Below are 13,898 nucleotides of genomic sequence, written 5' to 3'. Positions count from 1 at the left end.
CTAACAAATCTATGTAAATCATCCAAGATGATTTTGTATTGATTAGGTGGTCTAATAAATAACTTAATGTTATTATTTCAATTAAGTGGTATGTTCCGAGCTATCAGTGGAGAGATGGCGTGGAATGATATTAGTAGACGAATAGGTTTGAATGGCGTCTATAAAAGCAGGAAAGATCACAATATGAAGATAAAGTTGGAATTCAAGAGTACAAACTGGGGCAAATATTCATTTAAAGGAAGGGGAGTTAGGGATTGGAATAACTTACCAAGGGAGATGTTCAATAAATTTCCAATTTCTTTGAAATCATTTCGGAAAAGGCTAGGAAAGCAACAGATAGGGAATCTGCCACCTGGGCGACTGCCCTAAATGCAGATCAGTATTGATTGAGACAGTCATCCTCATGTTCATTCTCAGTGGATTACACCCTCAGGCAATGCTATTTGGCAAGGTTAGATTCTGGTAGCTGAGAGATTGAGCTCAGACAGTTTCCACGAAGAACATTCCAGGAAGAATTAATGAACAAGTTGAGTATGTATGCGAGGATCTTCAAAAGGCAGAAGTATTCAGTCAGCAGTATGTAAAGATTGTTGGTTACAAGGATAATGTCCAGAGAGAGGAGGAGACTAATGCTAAAGAGGTATTAAATTTTACCTATGATAATAATGACATTTACACTAAGATACAAAAGTTGAAAACTAGAAAAGCAGCTGGAATTGACAAGGTTTTGGGGGATATACTAAAGACAATGGGTTGGGATATAGTACCATATCTGAAGCACTTATTTTATTATTGTTTGCTTGAAGGAGCTATACTAAATGAATGGAGAGTTGCTATAGTAGCCTCTGTGTATAAAGGAAAGGGTGATAGACATAAAGCTGAAAATTACAGGCCAGTCAGTTTGACATGCATTGCATGTAAGCTTTGGAAATGCATTCTTTCTGATTATATTAGACATGTTTGCAAAATTAATAACTGGTTCGATAGAAGGCAGTTCAGGTTTAGGAAAAATTATTCCACTGAAGCTCAACTAGTAGGATTCCAGCAAGGTATAGCAGATATTCTGGATTCAGGAGGTCAAATGAACTGTATTGTAATTGACCTATCTAAGGCATTTAATAGGGTAGATCATGGGAGACTACTGGCAGAAATGAGTGCGATTGGACTATACAAAAGAGTGACTGAATGGGTGGCTATATTTCTAGAAAATAGAACTCAGAGAATTAGATAAGGTGAATCTTCATCTCACCCTGTAATAATTAAGAGGGGAATTCCTCAAGGCAGTATTATTAGACCATTATGTTTTCTTATATATATTAATGCTATGAGTAAAGAAGTGGAATCAGAGATGAGGCTTTTTGCAGATGATGTCATTCTGTACAGAGTAACAAATAAGTTACAAGATTGTGAGCAACTGCAAAATGACCTCAATAATGTTGTGAGATGGACAGTAGACAATGATATGGTGATAAACGGGGTTAAAAGTCAGGCTGTGAGTTTCACAAATAGGAAAAGCCCTCTCAGTTTTAATTACTGCATTGATTGGTTGAAAGTTATTTTTGGGGATCATTGCTAGTACCTAGGTGTTAATATAAGGAAATATCTTCATTGGAGAAATGGTTTCAGTGTATGAGACCCTCACCAGGATTACTTGATTCAAGAACTAGAAAAAATCCAAAGAAAAGCAGCTCAATTTGTTCTGGGTGATTTCCGACAAAAGAGTAGCGTTACAAAAATGTTGCTAAGTTTGGGCTGGGAAGACTTGGGAGAAAGGGGACAAGCTGAGTGACTAAGTGGTATGTAAAATAATACAAATATTTGTATTATTTTATAACGAATTTCAATACAGGCCTGAAAATGAGAGTTTTTACATGTAAGTGGTATATTCCAAGCTGTCAATGGAGAGATGGCATGGAATGACATCAGTAGACGAATAAGTTTGAGTGGTGTCTTTAAAAGTAGGTAAGATCGCAATATGAAGATAAAGCTGGAATTAAACAGGACAAATTGGGGCAGATATTTGTTTATAGGAAGGGGAGTTAGGGATTGGAATAACTTACCAAGGGAGATGTTGAATAAATTTCAAAATTCTTTGCAGTCATTTAAGAAAAAGCTAAGAAAACATCAGATAGGGAATCTGCCTCCTGGGCGACTGCCCTAAATGCAGATCAGAAGTGATTGAAAACTCTAAACTCTTTCTTATTTCCATTCTGCCTCTTTGATTCTTCCTATAAAGTGACAGGATACCTACTGTCTTAAAGTAGAAAGTATTTCTGTACATCCTTCTGTTTACTTACTTTTAAATCCCATGCAGTCCTGTAAATGATCATGAAAACTGCTGCCTTCACCACAACCTTTTGTACAATTAGGATATAAAACAATGAACCTCATGATGAAATCTGTTTATCTTAAACCTTTTTGTTTTTAGTAATAGAGGAAATATTTGTTTTTTATGGATTCATGAGTTTATCACATATCAACTAGTAATATAACATGGGGAAATGTTTAACAACTTCACATGGAACTTGTACAGGGTAGGCATTTATGTTGACAATTGGGCTGTGGTGAGAATTGATGGTAGAATGAGTTCTTGGTTCAAGGTACTTACACAGGTTAGACAATAGACAAGGCTGTAATCTTTCACCAGTGCTGTTTGTAGTTTACATGGACCATCTGCTGAAAGGTATAAAGTGGCAGGGAGGGATTCGGTTAGGTGGGAATGTAGTAAGCAGTTTGGCCTATGCTGACGAGTACATACATACATACATACATACCGAGCTCAATAGCTGTAGTCGCTTAAGTGTGGCCAGTATCCACTATTCGGGAGATAGTAGGTTCGAACCCCACTATCGGTAGCCCTGAAGATGGTTTTCCGTGGTTTCCCATTTTCACACCAGGCAAATGCTGGGGCTGTACCTTAAGTAAGGCCACGGCCGCTTCCTTCCCACTCCTAGCCCTTTCCTGTTCCATTGTCGCCATAAGACCTATCTGTGTTGGTACAACGTAAAAGCAACTAGCAAAAAAAAAAAAAAAAACCAAAAAAAAAAAAAAAAAAAAAAAACATACATACCCCGCATCGTTCCATCTTAAGCGATGGGTCGGTGAACAAGGCTTCTCCACCAGTTCTGGTCTCTGAACTTCTCTCCTTCTTCAATGCTTTCCAAAGTATGTCCTCACTGTTCAATGTCAGTCTTCACCATGTCCTTGTACCTGAGTTTTGGTCCCCTTCTTGGTCTTTTGTCTTCAAGTTTTAGATCATACATTTGTTTTGGTAATCTGTTATCTTCCATGCATTGCATATGTCCATACCACCTCAGTCGCTTCGATGTTATCTGTCCTGCAGTCTTCCAGTCTTCCAACTTGAGCCTGCTTGCGGATTTCCTCATTACGGACTCTGTCCCTCCGTGTTTTACGGATCATGCTGTGGACAAATCTCATTTCTGCTGCCTGGATTCTACTGACATCTTTACTTCTCATGGTCCATGTTTCGCAACCATAGGTCAGGCTTAGTACGTTATAGGTTTCATATATGACTTTCTTACATTTTGTAGGTATTTTCTTGTTCCATATTATGTCTTTAACTATTTTGTAGAATTTGCTACCTTTCTGAATTCTGTGGGATATTTCCTTGGCTATAGAATCAGTATCAGAGATACAAAACAAATTTTTTAATGTAAGTCTGAGTGATGCGCGGTCGCTTCAAATTGACTGAAAACAATGCATGACTGCAAATGGCGCGGTGTTCTTTTATAAGATTTACTCCCACTAACATGCCATCTGCATTTACTGCCAAAAATTTAGAGACACTTTTTCCACCCCACAGAAATGTCATTATGACTGATCATGACATAGCAACACATAGTTGCTTAGTTTAGTAGGAATGTTGATGATAAGCATTTAAGGGTTTCTCTTAACCAGCTGAGTTGTTAAATTAACTCATAAGCTAGGCACTATATTTTGGTCAATGTAACATAGTTTAAACGAACAGGTGCGTCTTTCGACCATTTTTCTTCTGGAGCTATTTAGCAGTCTAAAGTCTTTACCATTAACAACCAAATTGTTTCACATACGATTTCCGGACATTTACTACAGCAGTTTCGTCGCCAATTCTTCTTAAAATGTACTTTTAATAAAAAATAGTTCCGCCAAGCTACTTCGTATCCGTGCACGTTCTACACATGTAGGTGACATAATTTCTGTAGTGTGAGAATGAGAATCACCATCTGTTCTCCATGTGCTGTCTCTGGTCAGAGATAAAAAATGCAGCTAGAGCTCATGACTTGTAATTTATATGGTACCTCATGTAATGAATTTAGGACTCTGGCTCCTTATGACTCAAAGGTCATGGGTTCAGTATGTATGTATGTATGTATGTATGTATGTATGTATGTATGTATGTATGTATGTATGTATGTGAGTATGATATGAAAATCAGCACTTCCAAGACAGAAGAGATGTCAGTAGGGAAGAAACCTAAGAGAACTGATTGTCAGGTTAGGAATACAAAACTGGAACAGGTAGATCATTTCAAGTATTTTCAAGTTTCCAGCATGGTAGTATAGTAAGCAAAATTGAGTCAAGGTGCAGCAAAAGCTAATGCAGTGAGCTTGCAGTTGCGATCAACAGTATTCAGTAAGCAAGAAGTCAGCTCCCTGACAAAACTATGTTACACTGGTCTGTTTTTAGACCAACTTTGCTTTATGGCAGTTAAAGCTGGTGGATTCAGGATATCCTATTCATAAGTTAAAAGTAACAGACATGAAAGTAGCAAGAATGATCGCAGTACCTACAAACAGGTACGAACAATGGCAGAAAATTACTCGGAATAAGGAGATAAAGGCTAAGTTAGAAATGTACTCGATTGATGAAGTTATACGCATAAACCACCTTCGGAGTTGGGGCCACGAGAAGTGAATGGAGGAGGTTAGGTTACCTAGGAGAATAAAGGACTCGGTCATGGAAGGTAAGAGAATTAGCGGGAGACCAAGATGATGATGGTTAGACTTAGTTCCTAACGATTTAAAGATAAGAGGTATAGAAGTAAATGAGGCCACAGAGCTAGTTACAAATAGAGGATTGTGGTGGCTTTTAGTAAATTCACAGAGGCTTGCAGACTGAATGCTAAAAGGCATAACAGTCTATAGTGAATTATGCATTATTATTACTATTATTATTATTATTAAAGCGTCTTTATTGTGGCGAAGTTAGGGCTCCCGGCCCTTTCTTACACTTAACCACTTCATGTATATACAATGTATATTTTACATAAAATTTAAACATATGAAATCTTTACAACCTAAAGTATAACTAAAGCAACTAAAGTATCACTAACTAAACTAAGGTGAGTAAAGTATAACTAAATTATATACAGGAACACATTGCAATAAACAACCATATTCACTCTCATTCATGCATCCCATTCACACTCAAGAAAGACTGGAAGTGCTTAAAAGATGACGCTGGCAAAGGATTTTAAATTTTGTCTTAGATTTAGCTTCCCTGATGTCATTGGGAAGTTCATTCCACCAGCTCGTGGCGGTGATAGTGAACGATCTGTTGTAGGTTGCGGTTCGATGCACAGGAATTTCTAGCGTACAGCCTGACCGGGTATTGAACAGGTGCAGGGAACTAAGGTAGCGAAATCTGGTGGATAGGTAAGGAGGAGTGTTTTCAGAAAGCACTTGATACACCAAAGTAGTTGCGTGGAGTCTACATCTGTCATTCAGTCGTAACCAAGATAATTGTGTATAGAATGGGGATACATGGGCGTATGGTTGTATGTCGAATGCATACCTGATGCATGCATTTTGGGCACGTTGCAGTCTCATGCTTTGCTCGTTATTGATATCAATAAAAACTGTATCACAGTATTCGAGAATTGGAAACAAGAGTGATTGAATGAGCTTTATTTTCAAGGACCGAGGAAATATATTTTTAAACCGCTTCAGAGGATGCAGGCTTTGATATACCTTTTGGCACACTTTCATCACATGTTGTGACCAGTTCAATGTTTCGCTTATAGCCACACCAAGATTCATAACTGTTTCACAAAATGGAATAATGGTATTGTTTAGTGCTACAGGAGGAATTTCGTATTGTTTTAAGACGTGTAAGTTTTTTTAGGTACCAATGATTATTGCTTGCGTTTTAAGAGGATTAATTTTGAGATTGTTACTCAATGCAAAATTACTTATGAGACTTAAATCAGCATTAACTTTTTCTACAGCACTCTGAATTTTATCAGTTCTTGAGTGGTAGTAGATCTGCAGATCATCAGCATAAAGATGATACATGTATGTATGTATGTATGTATGTATGTATGTATGTATGTATGTATGTATGTATGTATGTATGTATGTATGTATGTATGTATAGGATTGATTTGTTTAATGCACAACTAAAAGCATGGGAAAATATGTGGGTGGAGACAGATGAGGGACTTTTCCACTGGGTTTTCTTGACATTGTCATGGGACACAAGTATGACTTCAGGGTGAAATGAAAGTCATATTAGATAGTCAATTCAGTTTAATTTACAAGTGGTACCAGTAATTGACTTTTTTGTTCTCACCTGTCACATTATTGATGTTATTTGTTGTAAATTAAGTTATCGGGCTGGGCACCCAGTGACACAGATAGCTAATTATATAGCCCAAGCATGTGTGAACCATACTGCTCTGTAACAGTCTGCATCAGTTGATGTGTGCACTTATGCAAAACATATGATTCCTTGCAGTTAAAATTTGTGAAGTTGAAGTCTGGGAAGAGTTAAATGGTAATAACAAAGTTCAATTCTATTTGAATTCTTCTTTCCAATATTGCCAAATACAATAATGTTTCAAACTATTTGGTACAGTAATTTTTAAAATTTTGTCCTTCTGTAACATTTGCCCTAATCATACACAATCGTACAGTATAATCATGCCCTAATCTATCATCATCATCATAAGTCGTGTAACTCATTGCTGAGCGTCGTGACCCCATTTGACTTCACACAATATTCTGGATTAAGCAGCGCCAACTTTGACGATGTTCAGCTTCTCTTAAATCCTGTTGAAGAGTCAGACTGGTGGTACGCAGAACTTGATCAATCCACCTACTCGATGTCCTTCCTCGTGGTCTTCTGCCAAAAACTTTGCCTTCCATGATACATTTCTCCAGATTTTCACTATCACGTCTTACAATATGTCCAAAGAACTGGACGATTCTCTTTATGACATGAGAGGAGAGACGTTCGGACATATTCAGTTCTTGAATAATAGATGCATTCGTTCTTCTTTCCGTCCAAGGTACACGGAGCATCCTTCTCCAACACCACATCTGAAAGGTGTCGATACGGTACTTATCTATTGCCTTGATGGACCAGGTCTCAGAACCGTAAAGGAAGACAGAGAACACAAGAGAATCAACTAGTCTAATCTTTGTACTGTTTGTAATTGCTCTGCTCTGTCATATTTTTGTGAATTTGCTCATGGCAACGCGCCCTAAGGTGATACGTCTCCTAATCTCTTTGTCAGAACTTCCAGTATCACAGATGATCGACCCAAGGTATATAAAGTCATTTACCATTTCCAGTTCCCTTAATCGACCTGTTAGCTGGATCTGTGCCCCTCTGTCAGTTATCATTAGATTGGACTTGCTCAGGTTGATCTCTACCCCATATTCTAAACTCACATCTTTTACCCTTGCTAGTAATTCTACAAGTTCATCTTCACTGCTGGCAAGGAGAGTGGTGTCATCAGCAAAGCGCAGGTTACTGATTTTTCAACCACCAATTGATAGGCCTCCAGACCAGTCATCGAGGGCTTTCTTCATCACATATTCAGCATATATGTTATATAGAATAGGCCTGTCGGACACCCTGCGAAATGTAATACCAATATAAATGGTCCGTTATTGGACATTATAAATTTTCCAGCTAACTCATTCTTGGTTGCCAGCGTTTTGCTCTCGTGTGCTAGGGTGGGCTCATCAGTTGGTACCTAGCACACCTACCAATACGCTGGCTAGTGCATACCGTGGAGGCCACTGCGTAGGCTAACTGGAGCCACCGATTTATAATTTAAAATTTACTCATTCAGGACAAATATTTATAATTTATAATTTAAAATTTACTCATTCAGGATTTCAGATTCCCTATGGGAATCAACATCTATATCACCCTGCGAAATACTGAAAATTCTGAAATGTTGCCATCTACCTTTATAGTTGCAATGTTGTTTCCATACAGACTTTTCAGTAATGATATTAGATGTTGTGGAATGCCAAATTCACCAAGAACCTGCCACAGTTTATTCCAGACAACACAATCAAAAGCTTTCTTGTAGTCAAGGAAGCATATTAGTACAGGAATGCAGAACTCACGAGATTTTTCAATTATTTGCCTCATATTAACAATCTGTTCCCGTGTTCCTTTTCCTGCAACAAATCCTGCTTGCTCAATGGAGATGTGAGGCATTATGTAAGACTTGAGGTGCTGGTTTATGATGTACGATAAAATCTTACTTGCATGAGATATCAGAGCAATTGTATAATAGTTGGAACACTTCCTGAGTGACCCTTTCTGGTACAAGGGGATTAAGATAGAGCTTGTACAATCTTTTGGCCATTCTCTCGTTGTCCATATCCTATTACACAAGGAGTGCATCACGTGCAAACTTTCTTCACCCATTTCTTTAAGCATCTCTCCAGAAATACCATCCAGTCCAGGAGATTTGTTTGTTTTTAAATGGTTAATGGTGTTCTTGATTTTGCTTTGTAGAATGGGAGGTTCCAATGCAGAAGGCCCTCCTGGTTGCTGGACTGCTACATCATCATTTCTTCCAGAGTACAGCTTTTCACAGTATTGTTTCCACCTCTCTAGCGCTTCTTTTCTATCTCCAATTAGCCATCTATTCTCGTCTTCTATACACCATGTGCGTGGTTTAAATTGACGACTAATACTATTTATTTTGTTGAAGAGATCCTTTGTTTGATTTTGGTTCTGGTTTTGTTCTATTTCCTTGCAAACGCTGTGGATGAACTGTGATTTATCATTCCTACAATGACGCTTTATCTCTCTACACAGGATCCTGTACCTATTTTCATCCTGAATAGATTGGATACCGTGTTTATTCAGACTACTTCTCTCTTCAGTCAGTTGCAAAGACTTCTTTGATATCCAGGGATGTTTTGGACTCTGTGTCCTCCTAGCTGACTCTGGGAGAAATGAGGAGACGATCTCTTTTATTCGGTCCCACGTCTGACAAGGTGATTCTTCTGGGAGCTTTGGCCGTACAAGTTGCCTGAAGCGTGCAAGAAATTCCTGGCTAGTGAGTCTAAACTGCCTTGCTCTTATCTTCTTGGTGACTTTTAGTTTTATCCGTATTTTCATGGACAACAGATTATGGTCACTGCCACATTACGCTCCAGGAAAGGTCTTACATTCTAGAACAGATGGTTTCCAATGTCTCACCAAGATGAAATCAATCTGATTCCTGACTCTATCACCAGGCGATATCCAAGTGTACAGATGCCTTGGGTGATCCTGGAAGAAGGTGTTGCAAACTACCATGTCGTTGCCAACACAAAACTCGAGTAGTTGTTTTCCTCGTTCATTCCTTTCGCCTAGGCCATAACAACCAATCACAGATCTGATGTCAGTGTCTCCAGCATTGAAGTCACCTTGGATTATTACTATTTCCCTATTTGCAAACAGATTGATGGTATGTTCTAATAGTTCATAGAATTCTTCTATTTCAGCATCTGATACTGTAGCTGTGGGAGCATAGACCTGGATAATATTAATCCTGCAAGAGGAAGCATTCAGTTTGATGGTAATGATTCTATCACTGATGGGTTCATAGCCTAGGACAGTATTGTTCAGTTTTTCAGGAACAACAATTGCATCACCGAAAATCTGTCATAATGGTGCAATAATGCTGGGTGTATTCATTGATGTACACATCATGGATCAGAATTTACATTCAGAAGTCATTTAGAAGAAAATTAAAAAATGATCACATCATTAATCCCTGCATAACTTCATCTCTAAGCTCAGACAGAGCTATCTAATGCTACCACACACAAGGGGTCAGAATTGATATTTAGACCATCAAAATTGCTGGTTCCCTCCTTTGCCGTGTTATAATTTTGAGATTCAGATCATTTTGCTACCCAAGTGTTAGGTGTCATCTTAAGACATCCTAACTACCTTCATATGTCCTTTGGTTTTGGAGTTACAGTATCAACTGGAAACCAAATGATAGTAAATAATAATAATAATAATAATAATAATAATAATAATAATAATAATAATAATAATAATAATCGTATGACTTCAGCTACCGTGTGCAGACGTTTCGATTTGATGCCATATGGCTGTCTGCTCGTCAATTTTGACGTTCCGTTTTACTCTAGGTCCGCTAGATGGCAGACAGAGTAAACCGGATCTCTCTTGGGCGTCAAAGGCTGAGATTTAATTAATTTTGTCGGGTAAATACCAAATGTATCACCAGAGATCTTTTACATGCCGACATCGTATGACATGGAGTGTCGAATGGACTTTTTTTCCGCCCTTCAAAAATCCGATTACCTCTGCTGGGTTTGAACCCGCTATCTTGGGATTCGGAGGCCGACACCCTACCCTATTCTACCCTGCAGAAAAAACTGAAGTCCACCAAGTGTGATATTTTCTCTTATATCCTACATTTCCACTCAAACAGTACTCAACCATTTGGATCAGTTTTTTAGTTCCAGAGCTATAAGGCCAGATGTGAGCTTGTGATTTCATTACACTAACGTTCAAATGTACGTAGTCTGGCTTCATAGATGTCGTGCTAAAACTGAAGCAGCAAAAATTCTATGCAGTAAGATATAAATAGTATTTACAGATTTTGAGTACCTGGGAATGAGAGAAGTTATGGAGCTGAATTGTTGATTGTGAGGGAACGTTACTAATTTCACTGAGAACAAGTTTAGAATATTATAAAAGTGGAAGATGGAATTTTAAGTTTTATTTTGACTGGTCAGAATACTGACAACAAACTCCAGCTATTAATAGGTCATCAATTGTTAAATATTTGTCTGTTTTTTTATCCTCTATATAATTTACCCTGGAACAGTTTGTCATGTATGACCAAGAAATAATGTATGCAAGAAGATTGTTATATTTGGAATCAGTGCTCTGAAAACTTTAAAACAACACATATTGGATTGCTAGTTATAAAGTGATTGTTTCGTAGTGTAATGAATAATTATATACTTTAAAACTGTCTTGATTTAAATGCATGCAATAATAGCTTAACATTTTAGGCCCTTTATTTCATATTACTAGTTTGTTTTACTTGTTAAAATGAATTTGTAGCGTATAGGTTCCTTTAATGTTCACCTATCTGTATTTGTACATACATATACGAGTTAATTTATCAATCATTCAGTCACCTCTGATCTGCATTTTAGGACTATTGCCCAGATAGCAGATTCACTATCAGTTGTTTACCTAGTATTATATTAAATTATTTCAAAGAAGTTTGAAATTTATTGAACATTTCCCTTGGTAAATTGTTGCAATCCCTCATTCTTCTTCCTATGAATGAATATTTGTCCAAATTTGTACTCTTGAATTTCTACTTTCCAAAATTCCATTTATGCTTATTTTTCTGCTAATGTCATTCCATGCCATCTCTTCACTGACAGCTTGGAACATCCCGCTTAGTTGAGCAGATCATCTCCTTACACCCAAGTTTTCCCAGCCTAACATTTGCAACATTTACTTCACACTATTCTTTTGTCGGATATCACCCAGAACAAGCTGTGCTCCTTTGTACCTCTACTTCTGTGTGTGGGGATGGTAGAATAACACCCACAGTATCCCCTGCCTGTTGTAAGAGGTGACTAAAAGGTATCCCAGAGGCTCTTAACTTGAGGGCATGGGTTGGCAACCACGGGGCTTTTAGCTGATTGTGGCATTGCTCCCACTTACTTGTGCCAGGCTCCTCACTTTAATCTATCCTATCTGACCTCCCTTGGTCAACTCTTGTTCTTTATCGACCCCAACAGTATTAGGTGTCGAGGCCTAGGGAGTCCATTTTCATACCCTTCATAGCTCTTTCTTTCCTTGGCTGATACCTTCATTTTTTGAAGTGTTGGACCCTTTCCATTCCCAACCACCCCCTCATGATTAGTGTTAATAGAGAATGGTTGCCCAGTTGTACTTCCTCTTAAGACAATAATCACCACCAGCTCCTTTTATCTTTTACAGTTCTCGAATCAAGGAATCGTGGTTAGGGTCCCATAGATTGAAAAATCTATTGGGTATGTACGGGTATTCCAGTGATTTTTTGGTGATATAGACCACTATCTGATCTGCAATGTACTAAGTATCAGGTTTCCTACTGGAATCAAAATCTTTATCACCTAAAATATCTGCTATATCTTGCTGGAATCGTGTAAGTTGAGCCTCACTGGAATAACCTTTCCTATACCTGAACTGCCTTCTGTCAAACCAGTTAATAATATTGTTGTATTGTATTGCAGAGGCATGCCCCGAAACCACACCTCTTCATTTAACTTGGAGCTAGCGCCAACTACAACGCCTGTTAGTGGTCATGCATCTGTGTCACTTAGCCGTGCTACTCTTGCTGGAAGCACTGACACTGGACTCTCAGGTTCTGGTATCAGTCAGGTGAGATCTCTCAATTGATACCTGATGATTCCAATATTTAGAAATCCATGTGATAATAATGCAGCTAGACTAACTCTTTCACTGTGCTACTAAGTTTCAAAGAGTAATTACAACATGGGTGTTTGAAACTATCTTTCAAGATCTGAAGGACTTATAACATGACAAGTTATATGAGCAACTTTATCACATTATGAACAATTCATATTCAAGGTTTTTCTTGAATATCTATCAAATTATGATGAAATGTACCTGAAATTATTTACTGTACTTTCCTTTAGTATTGGTAGCATGATAATTTGTACAGAAATTACAGGATCATCACAAAGTTTTTGTTATTTGTTAGGTTCTTGACTTCTTGGTTATGACATCATTGGTATGGTACATTAATGTGACACAGAGAGTCATTTTCTAAAATCATATTTCAATAACTCTTTCTAAATTCTGATGATTCCAGTGCAAAAATTGGAAATAGAATTGAAGGATGTGAGAAGGTAATGGGTAAATGTGGTGAAGATATGCAAGTACCTAAATAGGAAAGGAATCATTTACTGAACTTCTGACAAATATGGGATTAGCAGTTACAAATTCATTCTTCAAGCATAAAGGTGGGTTCATACGGAGTCGTAATCAGCCGGCTGGTCATTATCACTAACTCATGTGAACCATTCAGAGTGGAAGTGGGAGTCATGTCTGCCCTCGAAAAGACGGGTCATGAGTTCTGTGACAACTGAGTGAGTGACAGTGACACCCAGAATAGCTCAAATAATAAATTATAACACAGTGTCACTGAGACCAAAATCAGCAAACATATAAATGAACAGCAATGAAATAGTACACACAAGGAGAAACAAGAAGTTCCAACTCACCTTATCCAAAGACAGTATGTGAAAGATAAGGTCATGGATCGGTGCAATTATGACCTTTGAGTTCCTTAATTATTTTAAAAACTTATCATTTAAGTTGAACTCCAGATTTAATTAGTGATTAGTTCAGAACAGTTATCATGGAATAATAACGCCTAGTTTTAATTTGATAAAATTTGTAATTTAGGGATTACTTCTTAAATGCATCTGCTACAGTTCAAGTCTCAAGCAGAATTCTCTATCCCAAGTCACAAGTAACTAATCTCATTTTGTTCCGTATTGAAGATACAATAAGTAAACTCTTTCAAGATTAAAATTATTGTCTCCACCTTTTCAATACAAATATATATTTTTAGTGGTTAAATTCTACAT

General features: G+C 37.6%; 1 protein-coding gene across 2 annotated transcripts in view; it reads left to right on the top strand.

Annotated features, from left to right (window-relative positions):
- The window catches only part of LOC136867368 (solute carrier family 35 member F2), a 234,006-nt gene that overhangs the window by 203,121 nt on the left and 16,987 nt on the right, over nt 1–13,898 (top strand). Inside the window, exons 9-10 of one of the 2 annotated variants that reach the window (XM_067144546.2) lie at nt 9,741–9,814; nt 12,516–12,532. In XM_067144546.2, coding sequence (XP_067000647.2) covers nt 9,741–9,769 — 29 coding nt within the window. In that variant the 3' untranslated portion in view covers nt 9,770–9,814; nt 12,516–12,532. Of the gene's footprint in view, nt 1–9,740; nt 9,815–12,515; nt 12,664–13,898 lie in introns of those variants that run through there. The other variant, XR_010859672.2, reaches the window with a different exon arrangement.

Source organism: Anabrus simplex, chromosome 3 (genome assembly GCF_040414725.1).
Source record: "Anabrus simplex isolate iqAnaSimp1 chromosome 3, ASM4041472v1, whole genome shotgun sequence".
In the NCBI taxonomy this organism is placed as follows: domain Eukaryota; kingdom Metazoa; phylum Arthropoda; class Insecta; order Orthoptera; family Tettigoniidae; genus Anabrus; species Anabrus simplex.
The sequence above is the reverse complement of the archived record's forward strand: the minus strand, read 5'-3'. Positions and strand labels throughout refer to the sequence as shown.